Source organism: Dromiciops gliroides, chromosome 2, assembly GCF_019393635.1.
Source record: "Dromiciops gliroides isolate mDroGli1 chromosome 2, mDroGli1.pri, whole genome shotgun sequence".
Classification (NCBI taxonomy): Eukaryota; Metazoa; Chordata; class Mammalia; order Microbiotheria; family Microbiotheriidae; genus Dromiciops; species Dromiciops gliroides.
In genome coordinates this window covers 69294817-69313609 of record NC_057862.1, presented here as the reverse complement: position 1 = coordinate 69313609, position 18793 = coordinate 69294817, and the positions used below count along the sequence as shown (strand labels likewise).

General features: G+C 44.2%; 1 protein-coding gene across 2 annotated transcripts in view; it reads right to left on the bottom strand.

Moving 5' to 3' along the window:
• The window catches only part of AP3B2 (adaptor related protein complex 3 subunit beta 2), a 60266-nt gene that overhangs the window by 29884 nt on the left and 11589 nt on the right, over window positions 1-18793 (bottom strand). For both annotated transcript variants that reach the window (XM_043987737.1, XM_043987738.1), the window contains exons 2-14: window positions 8113-8188; window positions 7582-7656; window positions 7045-7140; window positions 5132-5292; window positions 4808-4874; window positions 4424-4606; window positions 3783-4069; window positions 3493-3547; window positions 2470-2541; window positions 1274-1336; window positions 765-897; window positions 242-351; window positions 1-25 (exon numbers count right to left, since the gene is read on the bottom strand). The exon at window positions 1-25 is cut by the window's left edge and continues 152 nt beyond it. In XM_043987737.1, coding sequence (XP_043843672.1) covers window positions 1-25; window positions 242-351; window positions 765-897; window positions 1274-1336; window positions 2470-2541; window positions 3493-3547; window positions 3783-4069; window positions 4424-4606; window positions 4808-4874; window positions 5132-5292; window positions 7045-7140; window positions 7582-7656; window positions 8113-8188 — 1403 coding nt within the window. The remainder of the gene's footprint in view (window positions 26-241; window positions 352-764; window positions 898-1273; window positions 1337-2469; window positions 2542-3492; window positions 3548-3782; window positions 4070-4423; window positions 4607-4807; window positions 4875-5131; window positions 5293-7044; window positions 7141-7581; window positions 7657-8112; window positions 8189-18793) is intronic.

Genomic DNA, 18793 nt, shown 5'->3' with positions numbered 1-18793 from the left:
GGATGCTGGCCCGGGCCATGGGCACCTGGGGGCACAGAGATGTGGGCATAAGAGAGGTGGAGGCACAGAAAGGCCCAGGACATAAACATGGGGAGAGATTACTTGTCTTTGCCCCATCCTAGAGTTCTGTCCACCTCTCCCCACCATCTGGGTCCCTTCAGCATCCTCTCCATGTATCTGATGTCTGAAGCTGACTTCCTCCCCAGGTTCTGTCCTTGCTCCCCAAGGCTCACGTGCCCACCTGGATGTTATCTGTCAGTTTGGCCAGGTGCTTAATGATCTCCCCATGTTGTGATGGCTGCATCTGCAGCAACTTCTTAATGACAACAACTGACTCAGCAACCACAAGCTCTGGGGATAGAGAGACAATGCATGAGGATTCAGTGGACACACAGAGGCCACGGGCGATGGACACAGGGAATCCTGGGAAAGTGGACAGACAGATGGACAAGGACTAATGTGATAGACAGATGCACATGAGAGAGCTGAGAGAACAGACCACAGATCACACACTAGAAGAGACATTAGAGATAAAATAATTAAATCTCATTTTACAAATGAAGAAACGCAGACTCATAAATTGAGAAATTTGCCCAAGATCACAAAGAGCCTGGGTTGGGAACCCAAGTCCTCTGCTCCAAATTCAGTCTTTTTTCATTATAGCAGAGTTCTGTGGCTGGGCAAATGGATGCATACTTCCCATCCCAGTTGAACATATGGACAAACACTCCCCACTGAGGCTAAACAGATGAATGGATACTAACCATCACGGTTGGACAGAAGCTGCACAAGGCCGTTGAGACAGGTGTCTCGGACACGGCCAATGTTGGTGGCACACCTACCAATGGCCTGGATTGTGGCTGCCACAAAGTCTTTGTCCATGCTTCGGATGTAGGTCTAGGAATACAGACATGGGGAACTTGAGGCCAGGAAGTAACCCTTAAGGCTGGGCAGTGATCTCCAGGCCTTGGACTGGGCCATAGTCCCCAAGTTGGACAGCCAGAACGGGATCACTCAGATACGATAGTGACTCCCCTTGACTTGAGAGGTAGTAAGGTCTGGACACCCAGATATATTGGGAAATAAGCAGGATGGTGTTAAGGGGGAGGAGAAGAACCAGTGCTCTCTTCCTTAAAGCAGATTTGATGTGTTTTCCACTGAGTCTGGGGGCCTGAAAGGTCTTGCTGATTTCTTTATCCCACTGAGTGATTATCTGGGTTGATCTCCATCCCCTGGGGACAAAATGCACTCTGACCATAAGATACCCCTGTACCTGAAATTCCCTTAGGACTGTAGGAATGTTAGTCTCATTGGCAAGGTTGGTCAGCACCTCCAGCTGCAGGGAGAAGCAGAGAAAGCAAGGAATGTTTAAAGACTTGCAATCTTATTTTTTGCCTTATGTTTATGTAGTATTTCTGGCTCTTCTAGCCAATATCTCACTTGGATCATCACAAAAAAAATTGTGAAATATAGGGAAAAGATGATTAACTCTGTTTTACAAATAGGAAAATAGAGGACAACACAGATTAAATGACTTGTCTGAGTTAACACATAGAATTGGTGGCAAAATTGAAATCAGAACTCATGTCTCCCACCTCTGAGGCCATTTCTCTTTCCACCCTTTTTTTTTTTTTTTTGGCAGGGCAATGAGAGTTTAGTGACTTGCCCAGGGTCACACAGCTAGTCAGTGTCAAGCATCTGAGATCAGATTTGAACTCAGGTACTCCTGAATCCAGGGCTGGTGCTTTATCTACTGCGCCACCTAGCTGCCCTCTCTTTCCACTCTTAATGAAGATTATGTATTTGTATGTAGGACTGAAAGTGTTTGCACCTGGTATTATGTGTGCAAATTTACATACATGCCATGGATGTGTTTGCATTGGTGCATGTGGTTTCTTTAGGGCTAGCAGGTTTGGAGGTATGCATTTGTTGGAGAGTAGCTATGTGCCCATGAGAGTATTTATGTGTAGGAGAGGCTTTGGTGTGTTTCCAGAACGGTGATCACACTTGGTGTTGAAGTGTAACAGTAAGCAAGGCTAGCCAGCTTTGGTCCATCAGTTAGGCCAAATGCCCATGACTGGAGTAGGATCACTGGCTGGATGGAGGTAGAGATAGAGAAGTATATGGGCAAAAGTATAAAAAAAAGACAGGGACTGGACAGATGACTATGAGAATGGGAATGTTTATAGATAGGGACAGGCTGGTCAGCTCCAAATCAACTTCTAAATGGAACGAAGTGACTTCATTTCCCACAGCCTCCTCAGATATTAGTGGCTCTCTGGTCTTAGCCTCATGCTCTGGGGATCAGGGCTCCAATCCTAATTGTGCATAAAAACCTGAAGCTGCAAATACATGGGACAGCAAGATTTCTGTAGGCCTCTCAGGGAGGTCTGGTTACATACTAAGTCACCAGAGCCCGTGTGCACCACATCACGGGAAAACTAAGCCCCATATGCCAGCATCACTCACTTTCAGAATCTTGATCTGCGTTGGGTCTGTGGACCTGATGTAGAAGCTCTTCAAGTATGGCTCAAACATGCCCTGACACAGACAAAGAAAGATTAACAGAGACTCACCATCTCCCCTCCAACCCATGGACAAGCTTCCCTCTACCCCCACATCAGACCTTTGTTCTCTACTCCCATCACTAAAACAACCTTAGGGCAGGCTCTCATGATCCTACAGCTGGACAATTTCAGCCTTCATCCTTCCCAGCTCTTCTCCCTCAAATGCACCCTAGACACTAGTACCAGATCCATCCCTCTAATGCTGACCTCTCATCGCATCACCCCTTTGTTCAGAAATTTTGACTCCTCGTTTCCTATAGGTTGAAATTCAATATTCTCAGCTTTACATTCAAGGCTCTCCAATATCTAGTCCCAGTCTCTTTTTCCAGGCTTCTTCTTCCTGGCTTTCTTATTCTACCCCTCAATCCCAACTAGGCCAGTTTTCTCTCTTTTCTCTTTTTCTTTCTTTCTCCCTCCTCCCTCTCCTTCCTTTTCTCTCTTTCCTCCTCTCCTCTTCTCTCCTTTCTTTTCCCTTCTCATCTTTTTCTCCTCTCTCCTCCTTCTTCCTCTCCCACCTGGACTGGAAGTACAAGGGTTATTCATGGGCCTGATCCTGCACCAGAGCTTTGGCCTGTTTTGTTTTCAACCTGGGCGGGTTCATCCCTCCTTAGGCCTGGGGGCTCCCTCAATACAGGGAGCCCCCATATTTATGCCAGACTTAGTGGAGACGCCTGAGCAGGTTGGCCCACTGCGGTGCAGGACTCCTAAGGTCAGAGCTCTGCAGCCCCAGCATGCCTGGCACTAGGAATTACACACTTGGTACAGGCCAGTGTTCTTACTGTCCCCCTCAGTGTGTTATGCTCACTCCTGCTTTGGCTCATGCAGTTCCCTGTGGAGGCACTGCCCTTCCACCCACATGATCCTCAGGCCTTGTGGTCCCACAGTGTTCACCGTGGCCCTGATGTCTTTTTCCAAGCTGGCTTACCCGGCGCTTGATGGACATAGTGGCCACATTCTGGAGCACCACGTACTGGACCTCACTGTGAGCAAAAGAGGGTCAAGACTCAGGGGTCACGTATCATTGTTCGGCTAGGCACTCACTGTGCTTTTTCAGTGGACATCCCAATCCCTGGCCCTGAGCTTTGTGTGAATGGCTGTGACTGGGGTCAAGGTCAAAGGCAGGGCGGGAATCAGGGGCTACTGTGTGTGTGTGTGTGTGTGTGTGTGTGTATACATCTGTGTACATGTGTGCTCGGGGTCAGGGACATGCCCCACCTGTGGCTCCGCAGCAGTCGCACCAGGGCTTTGGCGATGACTCCCACTTCCGCTTTGGGGGCCAGGTGGAAGTAGAGCTGAGCCACCGCCATGACCACAGCTGCGCTTCGGCTCTGGAGGAGCGGTTTTGTGTTGCGCAAGAGCAGGCGGTGGTCAGGATCCATGATATACGGCCTGCGAGCAGCCAAGGGAGCAGCTGCCTCCTCTGGTCCTGGCCCCGACCCTTTGGACTCATCTTCTTCTGATCCATAGAAGGCCTTCTCAGGATTCTCCTCCAGCAGAGATTCCTGGGTGAGTGGAGGAGGGATGCTAAGAGGACTCGGTGCCTTTACCTGGGCACCAGGAAATCTTCCCAAACTATCCCTTCCCATGAATTCAGCATCCTCTTCACTGCTCTCCCCACAACTGATTTCTGTGTCCAGCAGGTTCCATTCTCAGACCTCTTTGTTCCCTTCTCTCTACACTTTGCCTTGGCAGTCTTATCCAACATGACCCCCAGATGCCTCCCCTGAGGTAAAATAATGTTTTCTCCATCAGTCAGGGGACTCTTAATTGGATCTGGCTTCTGTCTATTAGTCCTAGGGGTAAAAGTGCTATTTACTTTAACCCCCTCCCCCATCATTTGCTCCCCGTCCACTCACATTCTTGTTGGGACTCAGGAACTGCGTGCGGGCATAGCGGGTCAGCATGTTGATGATAACAACCTGGCCCCACTCTTCCACGTCAATCAACAGGTTGCATAATTTACGATAGTTCTTGTGGATCAAGTCAATACGTTCTGGACACACCTCCTCAAAAGCCATCACCACACTTCCAGCCACCAGCTGAAGAGGACCCAGCCAGTAGTGGGAGGAGAGATTGAGACAGAGACATGGACAGACATGTGAGCAACAAAGATGGAAGGACGATTAGAGTAGGCAAGGGTGGGGGCGTCATCAGCCCTATAGAATCCCCTAATATCCCTCAATGCTTTCTCAGACTTCCACACCCCCTTCCTTCCACATCCCCATCTCTGCCCTTCGTACCGTAGTCTTGTCGGCCAGAAGCTTCTCAATGACTTCAATCAGCTGATCCTTTTGGTCAGAGTCCAAACTGGGGGGATGGAGGGCTTGCTAGAAGGGAGGTGGCCTCCCAGTCTTTGAACCTGGGACCCACCCACACTATGCCATTCCGATGCCCAGACCCCTGACCCTTTGGTGCCCCCACTATCCAGGCTTCTCCACACCCCAGTTCTCCATCAAAGCTCCCACCCCCACTCCCATGACCCCTCTATCCATCACCACCTCCAAGCATTAATGGTTAAACCTCTGTGGGGGCTGGAGATGAGGCCCAGGGTCCAAGGAGGTCACCTGTACAGTTTGGGAATAGCATGGGCCGCTGTTTTCCGCACATAAGGGGACATGTCTGAGGCAGCTTCCTTGATGGCTAGCATCATGATAGGTACTATGATGGGCACTCGGATGCTGGAGAGGACTCGGAGGGCACTAGCCCGGATCAGCTGGTTAGGGTCCTGCAGGGAAAAGGCAAGGGCAGAAGGAGAGAATGACTTCTGGGGTCACTGTACCCCCCCAGTGCTTAGCCTTCTCTCCCCACTTCCTCCCTGTCTTCACTATCTACTCATCCTGAACATCTCTGGTCCCTAAACATCTTCCTCTGACACCTGAACAAGGCACCAGCATGCTATAACTATGGAGGTCCATGGCCTAGCCGACTCATTGTCCCATATGAAGAATCTGGTGATTTAGGATTAGCACGAATTGACATGGATACAAGGGTTCACGGCAGTTTATAGGAGGAGTTTGTAGAAGGAGTTAATAAAACTACCTGGAGATAGATTTCAAAAACCAAGCACCATTTTATCCTTGTGCTCTGGTCTGAGGTGGCCAAGAATGCATACTCCTTTACAGATTGGCCGTATGGACTCTGTTTTTGTCTAATAAGAAGGAACCCACCATGACCTCCTGAGGTCATCCATTACCCTTTTTGACTGCTCCAATGTCAAGCCTAAATTCACCTCTGTCTCCTTGGTCTGTCCTCCAAGGCCAAACAAAGCATGTGTAATTCAAGTCATTCACCTTTGAATCTAAAAGCTGAAGGGGACCTGAGGCTCTAGTCTAAATCCCACATTTTACAAATGAGGAAACCAAGGCCTGGAGAACAAAAGTAATTGATATAATGTCAAACACTTAATAGCAGAACTAACATTCGAACCCAGATCTCCTGACCACCAGGCCAGTGCTCATTCTAACCCTACTCATGGCTTTAGCTAGAACCCCACAACAAAGAAAATGCGGATTCTACGAAAAGTATTTCTTCTCTTCTAGTAAAATGTGACTGGAGGATGCAATAAATGGTTTTCTTTGTTTCCTCATAATTTTCAATTTTACTCTGTTTTTATTTAAGTGCTCTGCTACTTGACCTTAGGAAAGTCACTGAAACCTTGTGGGTCACTGTTTCCTTTTCTAGAAAGAAGAGGCATTAGACTAAGTGGTTTCTAGAATCCCTTTCAGTTCCTTTTTTTTTTTTTTTTTTTTGCAGGGCAATGAGGGTTAAGTGACTTGCCCAGGGTCACACAGCTAGTAAGTGTCAAATGTCTGAGGTAGGATTTGAACTCAGGTCTTCCTGAATCCAGGGCCGATACTTTATCCACTGCGCCACCTAGCTGCCCCCTTTCAGTTCTAAAGCTCTGGGATTCTCTGGTTCCTTCAGGGTTTCTAAGTCTGAGCCTCACACTCTGACCCTAAGTTGTACTGAGTTCTCTCATCCAGGTGAGACTCCTGTACTCAGCTTAAGGTCATGCCTCAGTTTCCCTTGTCTCCCCTACAGTTTTGTCTAGGCACATTGTAGGCATAATATTTTCCAAGAGGAAAGACTCTTATCCTCCAGTGATTCTTGAAATTATAATATGAGAACTAGAAGAAACCTTGGGTATCATCTCATTTTACAGATGAAGTGGGTGGTCCAGAGAAGTGACTTGCCCAAGGTGACACAGGAACCAAGTGGTAGAGGTGGGATTTGAACACAGGCTCTTTGACTCTAAATTCAGTGTTCTTTCTATTAATGTCATAGGAAATTCTGACTCTTAGGAGCAGGAGTTATTGTACCTTATGAGTCACTCCCTACCATGTGAAATATGTAAAAGAGTCTTCCCCCATTCCTACCTTGTTCATTCCTGGGAAAAGCCCCATCCCATTTCTAATACCTCTTCCCTCCTCCTACACATACACCCCAGACCCTTGAAAATAAAATTGTGACTTCTGACCTTCAGGCCACGTTGGAAAGTAGAGATAGACAGCAGGGCCAAGTCTTGCTGTTCCTCTGCATAGCGTACCAGGTACACGTACACCAGCTTCTTCACCTGAGAGGAGAAACTCTCCTGAGCAGATGCTTCCTGAGACCCATCCTCCCCTAATTCCAACCCCAGATGCATAGACACAGAGTTTTTCATTTGGGAGGGGGAACGTTCCTGAAAGATGGTCACAAAAACAACTTCCCCAACTCCTACCAAGGCACAATAGACATGAACTTCTTCATTGACTGGGGAGACCCATCTCTCCCCCTCCTCTCATTCCCTAATAGTCCCTACCTGGATCACCCAATCCCACTTGGGCCCCTCCTTGTGACCCCTCACCTCAATGTTCTTCCCAAATTTTTTTTTTTTTTTTTGCGGGGCAATGAGGGTTAAGTTACTCGCCCAAGGTCACACAGCTAGTGTCAAGTGTCTGAGGCTGGAATTGAACTCAGGTCCTCCTGAATCAGTCCAGTGCTTTATTTTAGCGCCACCTAGCTGCCCCCTCACCTCAATGTTCTTACAGGCTACATTCTTGACCACGGCTGGGAACAGGTCAGAAGCATTCTTCCCACGAGCAATCATCTAGGGGAGGAGAACAATAATTAGCAAAGAACAAAAGGGGCTTTGCCCTAACACATCTGTTCTTCCATAGGGAAGCATAAGTCCTCAGCCCAGTCCTCTGGGGGCAGAGAGTACAACTGCTCCCACAGTACTCTCTGGGGCTAGACTACCTTCTCTAAGTCTGACCTGACCTGAGAAGGGTCAATCCTCTGGAACACTTCCCTTGCTACTTCCTCCTTCCTCCATTAGACTGTCCTATGCTCCAGTCTCCACCCTACCTTTGTACCTTACTCATCCTATGTGTTCCCTTGTGAAAGAATTTCCTAGAAATATAGTTTTTAGCTGGTTATAGATCTTAAGAGATTCATATAGTACCAAGTAGCTAGGACCCCAAGAGGTTGAAGGAAGGTTGTTCCCACCAACCTAGGCATCCTCTCAGGCTTTGCCCTCATTGGCCTCCCCATCCCCCTCCCTCACCGCCACAATCCTCTTCATGGCCTCCAACTTGAGAGAATCTTTGTTGGTGTCCAACATTTCCTTCAGGTCATCATGCCTAGGGAGAGAGGGGAGGGGAGAGATTAGTTAAGGAAGCAGAATAGATTGGGGATGAGGTTAGGGGAGGGCACAGGGAAGACAGACATGAATATACAGGGAGAAGATGGTAGTAAGAAGATGTTACTAGTCTGTAGCTGTTTGGAGGTAGGACTGGAGGAGAGATCTGAGGCAAGGAGACTAATTAGGAAGCTATTGTACCATGCAAGTGAGAGACGATGAGGACATGCATGGTCTTTGAGAGTTCAGTCATTTTTCAGCTGTGTCTGACTCTTCGTGACTCCATTTGGAGTTTTCTTGGCAGAGCTACTGGAGTGGTTTCCCATTTCCTTCTCCAGCTCATTTTACAGATGAGCAAATGGGGCAAACAGGGATTAAATGATATGCCCAGAGTCACACAGCTAGTACATGCCTGAGGCTGGATTTGAACTCAGGAAGATGAGTCTTCCTGACTCCAGGTCTGGCATTCTATCCTCTAGCTGCCCATTCAAAAGTTGCCGTGTAAAAAAATCACCACCTGGTAGCCAATCTTTTGGAAGAGCCTCTCCAAACTCAGATCAGCTGGTCGTTAGAGGACAGACACCCAGTCCTATACTTGAAACCGAGGGAGGTAACCTGGTAGAATGGAGGGGGCAATGGACTTGGAGTAAGGGGGACCTAGATTAAAATTCCACCTCAGTCACTAGCTGTGAGGCCTTGGCCGAGTCACTTAACTTGTCAGTGCCTCATTGTTTCTTCATCTTAAAAATGAGAGTAAGACTCTATGGCCTCAATGTTCCCAACCAACTCTGAGTCTATGATGCTGTGATGTTAAGCCTGTTCTACACCGACCACATCAACTAGCACTTGTGCTGGTTTAGTGCAGCCTAATGTACACACCATGGAGAGACATCAGACACTCACACTCTCTATTTGCTTCTTTGAACCCTATAATTCTGTGTTTGCTGATAGAAACACTAAAGCCATTTGCTGAGCACTTCCTCTTTTCCTCTCCTCCTCATGTCCTATCTAGCTCTTCCCCCACTAGCTCTTCCTTCACCCAGGTCTCAACTTGAGAAGTGGTCCTTCTCTTGTCAAGGCAAACCCCTCTACATGTACCCTTTAAAAATGTTATTAATATAAAAACTCACTATTTGACAAAAACTCCTGGAAAAACTGGAAGATAGTATGGCAGAAACTAGGCATAGACCAACATCTTATACTGTATACCAAAATAAGGTCAAAATGGGTACATGCTTTAGATATATAGGGTGATACCCTAGGTAAATTAGGAAAGGAAGGAATAGTTTACCTTTCACATCTATGGAGAGGATCAGAATTTATGACCAAACAAGATATAGAGAATACTATGAAATGCAAAATGGATGATTTTGATGACATTAAATTAAAAAGGTTTTGTACAAACAGAAGCAATGTATCCAAAATTAGAAGGGAAGCAGAAAGCTGGGAAACAATTTTTACAGCCAATATTTCTGATAAAGGCTTCATTTCTAAAATATATAGGGAATCAAATAAAATTGATAAGAATAAAAGTCATTCCCTGATTGAGAAATGGTCAAAGGATATGAACAGGCATTTTTAAGATGAAGAAATTGAAGCTATCTATTTCCATATGAAAAAATGCTTTAAATCACTACTGATTAGAAAAATGCAAATTAAAACAACTCTGAGGTACCACCTCACACCTATCAGATTGACTAATATGACAAAAAAGGAAAATTATAAACGCTGGAGAAGCTGTGGAAAAATTAGAAAACTAATGCTTTGTTGGTGGAGCTGTGAACTGATTCAACCATTCTGAAGAGTAGTTTGGAACTACATCAAAGGCCTATAAAACTGTGCATACCCTTTGACCCAGAAATACCACTATTAGGTCTTTATCCCAAAAAGATCATAAAAAAGGGAAAAGGACCCACATGTACAAAAGTATTTATAGCTGCTCTTTTTGTGGTGGCAAAGAATTGGAAATTGAGGGGATGCCCATCAATTAGGGAATGGCTAAACAAGTTGTGGTATATGAATGTAATGGAATACTATTGTGCTGTAAGAAACTATAAGCAGGCGGATTTCAGAAAAACCTGGAAAGACTTACATGAATTGATGCTGAGAGAATTGAGCAGAACCAGGAGAACACTGTATACAGTATCAACAGTATTGTGTGATGATCAACTGTGATAGACTTGATTCTTCTCAGCAATACAATGATCCAAGATAATTCCAAAGGATTCATGATGGAAAATGCTCTACACATCCAGAAAAAAAAACCTGTGGAATCTGGATGCAGATTGAACCATACTGTTTCTACTTTTTTTTGTTTTCCTTTGTTCTGATTCTTCTTTCACAACATGACTAATGCAGAAATATGTTTAATGTGATTGTACATATATAACCTATATCAGATTGCTTGCTGTCTTGGGGAGGGAGGAGAGAAGGGAGGGAGGGAGAAAAATTTGGAACTAGAAATCTTATAAAAACAAATGTTGAAAACTATCTCTACATGTAACCAGAAAATAATAAAATGCTTTTATAATAAAAAATTGTTTTTGATTTATTTTTAGAAATTTCTGAGTTCTAAATTCTCTCCCTCCATCTCACCCCTTCCCCACCCACTATGTAGGCAAGAGATGTGATGATATCAATTATACATGTGAAATCATGTAAAATATATTTCCATGTTAGCCATGTTGCAAAAAAACCCAAGAAAAATAAAGTGAAAAAATTATGCTTCAATCTATATTCAGATTCCATCAGTTTTTTCTCTGGAGGTGGATAGTATTTTCCCCCATAAGTTCTTTGCAATTGTCTTGGATCACTGTATTGATCAGAACAGCTAAATCATTCACAGCTGATTATCATCCTATATTGTTAAAATACTGTTAAAATGTTTTCCTGGTTCTGTTCACTTCACTTTGTATCAACTCATATAAGTCTTTCCAGGTTTTTCTGAAACCATCCTGCTTATCATTTTTTGTAGCTCAATAGTGTTCCATCACAATCATATATCACAGGTTGTTCAGCCATTCACCAATTGATGGGCATCTCCTCAATTTCCAATTCTTTGCCACCACAAAAGAGTTGTCATAAATATTTTTGTACATACAGGTCCTTTTCCTTTTTCTTTGCTCTTTTTGGGATACAGACCTGGTAGTGGTATTTCTGGGTCAAAGGGTATGCACGGTTTAGGGCCTTTGGGCATAGCTCCAAATTGTTCTCCAGAATGGTTCTCCATGCACCCTTGATCCCATTTCATTCTGTCTTCTGCTGCAGATTGCCCATTCTATCATCCCCACTCTCTACTCCATCTTTTCCTGCTATCCACAAACATACCTATCTCTCCCCCTTCATTAAAAACTCTCACTTAGGGGCAGCTAGGTGGCAAAGTGGATAAAGCACCGGCCCTGAATTCAGGAGGACCTGAGTTCAAATTTGGTCTCAGACACTTAGCACTTACTAGCTGTGTGACCCTGGGCAAGTCACTTAACCCCCATTGCCCCGCAAAACAAAACAAAAAAGAAAAAAAAGTAAAAAAACAAAAAAACAAAAAACTCTCACTTGATCATCTGTTTCCACTGTCTATTGCCTTATATCTATTCTCCCCTTCTTGGCTAAACTCCTTGAGAAAGACTACACTCAATGCCTCCACTTCCTCTTCTCTCACTCAGTTCTAAAAACTTGATTCTTATCTGTTCTCACCTGCTCTTCCAACCAGATTTCCCTTTCCCTAGAACCTCTATGAGGAGAGTAGTAGTTCCCCTCTCCTGTCCCTGAAATTAGGACAAAGTATCTTTGGGGTTTTCTAAATGTGTTTAATAGCAGCAACAGAACAGATAGGACAGGCAGCTTTGGAAAAACTCCTGTAGAGAATAAAGGAACAAACCAGGAAGGGCTGGGACCTATAGAAGAGGCATGAGGGGCCCCTGAGGGTCTGAGGTTTCTGATTTCAGCCATCATTCCACCAAAAGTGCTCTCTCTAAAGTTACTGATGATGTTTAATAGCCAAGCTGAATGGCCTTTTATCACTCCTCATCCCTCCCGACCTCTCTGGAGCATTTGACACTGCTAATCACCCACTCCTCCTGGATATTTTCTCCTCTCTAGGTTTTCATGACACCACTCTCTGCTGATTCTCTCCTATATATCTGACTACTCCTCAGCCCTCTTTGCTGGATCTTCCTCCAGGTCACACCCACTTACCAATGGGTGTCTCCCCAAGGTTCTATTCTAAACCTTCTCTTTTTACTCTATACTCAAATTCAACATACCCAAAATAGACCTCATTATCTTTCTCCCTCCCTAAACTCTTCCCTCCTCCGAACTTCCTTGTTATTCTCAAGGGTATCACCATCCCCCTAGTCACTCAGGATTACAACCATGGTGTCAACTTCCACTCCTAATTCTCATTCTCCCCACATATCCATGGCCAAGTTTTGCATTTTTCTACCTTCATATCCCTCATACACACCTTCTTTTCTCCACTCACAGTCTGCACCCTCATCACTTTTCTCCATTGCAATAGCCCATTGGTTGGTCTCCCTGCTTCAAATCTCTCCCCACTCCAATCTAGCTTCCATTCCACTACCAAAGTGATTTTCCTAAAGTACGGGTTTGATCACGTCACCTTCCCATTTCTCCCCAGTCAATGAACTTCAATAGCTCCTTATTACCTCCAAGACCAAATATAAAATCCTGCTTGGCATTTAAAGCCCTTCACAGCCTGGTTCCCCTTACCTTTCTAATCTTATTACACTTCATCATCCCCATGAACTGTTATGGTACAGACAGACTGACCTTCTTGCTGCTGTCACATACGACACTCCATCTTCTGATCAGTTTCTTTTCAGCAATTATCACGAATACTTGGAGTGTTCTCCTTCTTCACATCCACCCTTTTGGCTTCCCTGCCTCCTTTAAGATCCAGTTCCAATCTCACCTTCTGTAAGTCTTCCTCCCCTTTCCCCCAATGTTCATGCCTTCCCTCTGAGATTACTTTCCATTACACTGTATATATACTGCATGTACAATTTTTGCATTCTGACTCCCCCATTAGAAAGTGAGCTCTTTGGGGGCTCCTGTGTTCTTGCCTTTTTCTGTATCCCCATGGCTTAATGCAATGTCTGGTGCATACTAACCACTTAAATGATTGTTGACTGATTAACACCAAAAAGTAAAGGGTCAACTACCCACGACCTCTACTCCAGGTCCCCTTAAGTTCTTCCAGGTGCTTTTCTTAAAATGGAGATTAGAGGGTGATAATAAACCATAAGGAAAAATAGGGAGCTTATTGATATTCAGATGTGCTGCAGACTATTGAATCTGCCTGGGCTGCTCATCATGGCTTTCTAATACTAGTATCACTGTGTAGGGGGCACCACCCTCCAGAGCAAAGCCCAGGTCCCCACACTCCCTTGCACTGAGTCACAGCTCATACAATGGGGCTGCAAACTCCACACAAGCGAATTCTCTTGCACAATTTACTCCTCCTACTCCACATTCTGTACCCACACATTCTTCTAATGAACAAACTCTGCTTCTCCTGAACACTCAGAGTCCTGGTGCTAATTCTCTTTCCACACAGCCAGGGGCTAGTTTCTTCACTGGATCTAACACCACTGATGGAGTTACATCTCATTGCTTCATAAATAGAAAAGCCTGGGGGATATGTGCATGCCTCTGAAATGTGACTCCTTCGCCAGCATCCTCAAGGTATGACAAAAGGATTTGTCTGCTTGCTTTAGGATTTGCAGAAGAAAAGGCAAGGAAGTATGCTCAGATTCAACCTAGAAAGCAGAAGTGTCCCCAGGAGGGTATGCAACGAAGCTCCTTCAGTTCTAGGATCCTCTCAAAGAACCACTCTTGGGAATCCACAAGTTATACATACCAAGCCTCAGTTTCCTCAACTGTAAAATGGAGTTGGACAAAAGGGGGTCTCAGATCCTTTCCAGCCTCAGCTGGTCCATTTTATCTGTCACCAGCACTGTTTTCAACCTAGGACTTGAGGGTGCAGTTCCAGGAGGTGGGATGGTCATGAAAACTTGGACCAGTCTAGCTACAGGTAAATGGCTGACAGGTCCTCACTAAGAGTCCTTAGCCCTACAGGTTTTCCAGTTGATTTGATTCTGAAAATACGCACGGTAGGTGTGTATGCTCAGAATTTCTTAGACATACATATGCAGATATAATAAAAATTGGGGGGGGCATAAATATTTACACACATACACACATACATGCTGAACAAGTGTCAAAGTGCAAAATTTCTTGGGCTTTGCAGGAAACATCAAGTTGTCATGAAAAAAAAGTAGAGAATGGGAGTTAAGGGAATTCGAGTCTTAGCTGTACCACTACCTATGTGACCCTAGCTAAGTCACTTCATCTGTCTAACCTCAGTTTCTTTATCTGTAAAAACAAGGGGATGGACAAGGTCACTGCTTAGGTCCTTTCCTGTTCTGACATTCTATGATTTCTATGTAGATTCGATGAATTTTATGTTAATTAGGAACACTAACACAAGATAAGGAGGTAGCTGGCTGGCTCAGTGGGTAGAGGGCTAGGCCTTGAGTCAGGGAGACCTGAGTTCAAATCTGACCTCAGACACTTACTAACTGTGTGATCCTGGGCGAGCCACTTAACCCCGTTTGCCTTAATCGACTGGAGCAGGAAATGGCAAACCACTGCAGTATCTTTGCCAAGAGAATCCCATGGATGCTATTTGTGTGTTATGGTCCACAGGGTCATGAAGAGTTGGACACGACTGAACAACACAAAGTATGGCTGTAGCTTAGTGTCCTGCTGCACGAGCCATTCGAATAAGGGTAGAATATGGAATATGCTGTGTCGTCCAATTATGGACCATGCTCTGAAATTTAGGTCTCTTTTAAAGTGTGTGCATGTGCTTGCACATGCATGTATATGCTTTAAAAAAAGACCAATTAGCATGCATCAAGTGTTATAGCCATATTTGGGATAAGTGAAGTCTATATCTGGACCGTTGTAGTATGCTCATAGAATGACTAACTGAAGCACAATGAGGTTGATTATTACATGGGTGATAATGAATGATTCCCCAAACAGTCTGTCTACTGAGTTTGTGGCCAAACATCTTGCTGGAGGATAGGCTGTAGAAAATCATACTTTTTCCACTGCCCTAGAGAAATTTCCCCGGCCACTGGTGCTGTTTGTGATTTGGAGGTCTCTATTATCTAGTCAAGTACAGTTTAGAAATCAGTTTGGACCCTATGGATTTCCATAAGTCTATGACTAATATGGTAGCCAATAGAGAGAGGGCAGGGAAGTGGCAGAGATGATATCTCTGAGAAAACACTTTGCTAGGTGGAGGCACAAATGTTTGTATTAAAGATAAATTCTGTGGTACTCCATCTGGACCCCCAGTAATCTTAATGGAATAGAATGGAATAAGCATTTCTATAGTACCTACCATGTGCCAGGTACTGTGCTAAGTCCTTTAAAGCTATAGTCTCACTCGGTCCTCAAGACAACCCTTGGCAGTAGGTGCTATTATTATCCCCATTTTACAAATGAGGAGATTGAGGTAGAAAGAGGTTAAGTGACTTGTCCAGGATCACAGTTAACCTGGATTTGAACACAGGTCTTCTTGACTCCAGTTTCAGTGCCCTATCCACTGAGCTATCTAGATGTCTCTGATGTTAAATAGATTAGCAGCAGAGATATTGTGAGTGTGTGGTTACCCTATTCTGTCCTCGTCCATCTCTTTTGTGGGAGAGTACATGGCTAAGAGATACACTTTTACCCAATGAGTCCTACTACCCAAACTGGAACATGAACTGAAGTCCTCATTCAGAAATTACCAATTAGATGTCCAAGTAGATACACAAGCCAACAGAAGAAAAATCTGGCTGTCTATACAGGGAGGGGAGTACTTCTCTAAGGTTGGAAACTGGGAATAAGCTCAGCTGATACAATTCAGATTTGGAATGTTAGACTAGATCTGATTTATCATCAATATCATCACGCTTTATCATCAATTGGTACACATCATGTGTAGCCACAGTAGCAAAACCAAGCCTGACACAGGACTAATACAAACACTGCTTTACACAATGATGACACAAGAAGGCCCAAGATGAAACACTGATCATGACATACTGTATTTCCCAGCTTCCATCAATTTCTTCCCCAGCACTCATTTCACCACCTTAACAAACATGATAATACCATCATACTTTCTTTTTATTCCAAGGCCAGTATTCCACTGGCCTTGCACTAAACTACTCATGTAACAGCAGCCTTCTACCTCTCTATCACCCTTAAATAGGCTAATGGAAGCTAGCTGCAATTCCATCAGCTCCAGCTCAGTCTAGTTGTCTCCCACAATGGAAATGTAGTACAGACAATTCTGTGTTTGATCTTATTCTCTACATCCCAGTTCCACAATACCCCAAACTTCAGACACTGCTCATGGGAAGAAATGTACCATCTTGGTGATTGAGGTTGGTTACAACTACCAACATTGTCTTGTGTGGGGCTGTGTGTTCTGGGATGGGGGCAAGATGGAGAGGAAATGAAAACCTACATTATCCCAGCCTGGCTTGGGTGTGAGGCGTGGGGTGTTCCTTATACTTGTGTCCTCTTAAGTTTTGTGACAAGGACTCCTCAGCCTCCATATATATCTTCATGACTGGCTCAGATGCCAGGATTAATCTTGTTTCCAGACAGAATAAATATTTTGTTCGGCAGTTTTACGGAAGTCAGGAGACCTAAGTTCGAATCTCGGCTTGACAACTATTGCTCCATTAATTTGACATCACTTTCACTCTCTGAGCTAAAGTTTCCTCATCTTTAAGATGAGGGTCCTGGATTAGATGATCTCCAAAAACCAGCCCACCTCTGAAATTCTAGCATTGCATTAGGACTAAGCTCCATTCACATTTCTTTTTTCTTTTTTTTTGGTGGGCAATGAGGGTTAAGTGACTTGCCCAGGGTCACACAGCTAGTAAGTGTCAAGTGTCTGAGGCCGGATTTGAACTCAGGTCCTCCTGAATCCAGGGCTGGTTCTCTATCCACTGTGCCACCTAGCTGCCCCCCCCCACTTCCTTTTAATGATGTTAAAATGTTGTTATCTCAAGGTCCTTCCCAGTTATGCTCCTTTGAATGGCCTCCGGTTTAATCAATGTACTTCCTAAAATGTCCTTCTTGACGGAATATGATAATGACTGAACATATTAAATATAATATCCTAGATATGGTCTGATTAGGGTAGGGCACCAAAGACTAGCATCCTTTTCATTCTAGACACTGCAGCCTAGGGTTTAATCAGCTAATTTGGGCTATCATATTGAACCATTGGCTCTTATTAAATTCATATGTCACTAAAAACTCTCTATCTTTTGTTTTGTGGGGCAATGAGGGTTAAGTGACTTGCTCAGGGTCACACAGCTAGTAAGTGTCAAGTGTCTGAGGCTGTATTTGAACTCAGGTCCTCCTGAATCCAGGGCTGGTGCTTTATCCACTGTGCCACCTAGCGGCCCCTACTCCCAATCTTTTTCATTCAAATGAACTACTATCTAACCACACTGTTCTCCCATGTTTCTAGAGACAGATTGGTAGCATAGTGGATTGAGCACTGGACCCAGAGTCAGGAAGACTTTAGTTTAAATCTGGCCTCAGCCACTTAGTAACTGTGTGTCCTGGACACTTAACTTCTGTTTGCCTCAATTTCCTCACCTATAAAACTGGGATAATAACAACCTATATATCCAAGGATTATTGTGAGAATCAAAGGAGATGTTTGTAGAGTGCTTTATAAACTTAAAAGTGCAATGGAAATATTAATTATTATGATTATGAAGCTGATTTTCTGGATACAAGTGTAAGAACTTACATTTATGCCTATTAAGTTTCATTCTATTCAACTGAAACATCAGCCCAATAGTCTAGCCTATCCAGATCCCTTTGGATCCAAGCCTGACTTTGTCATCTACTATGTCGTACATCCCTCCCTTTATGCAAGTCACTGATAAAAAAATTAAGGATTTTTCATCATTTTCCTCATACTTATTATTTGTGCTTGTGCTTGTTTTCTTCATTATCACTACTAATAAGAAACCCTAAAAACCCTTGAAAGGGTTGTGTACTTGTTTCAGGGATGGGAAGGTAAGGAAGAAGCTCTTGGACTGATTTTCATTCTTCATTGGGTCAAAGAGGAGAAAAATCCCAGTTGAAAACATGAGGCAAGACAGAAAGGCAGGTGGGCCAGTCCTTGGGGTCTAGGGAAGAAAAGAATATGGCTGACACAAGGTCAAGAAGCCATTTAGCAAGTAATTAAGCATGAAGTACTGCTTAAATACCTACTGTGTGCCTGGCACACCAAGAAGGTGTATGCTTTCACATTATTCATGGAATATAAAGCCTGTTGAGTTTTGAAGGTTCCCCTTTTCAGTGAAAGACTTGTCAGAAGTGCTACAAATCACTCTGTAGGTTTGTGAAATGAGTCTTTAATAATGCCCTTGAGAAGCCAAGAACCATGGGAGGTCTTTGGCATTCATGGGAACGTGAAGTGGAATGCTGGTAAATGTATAATAATTGTGTCTCTGAAAAAGCACAGCACACTTTAAAGTTTATTCTACATTAT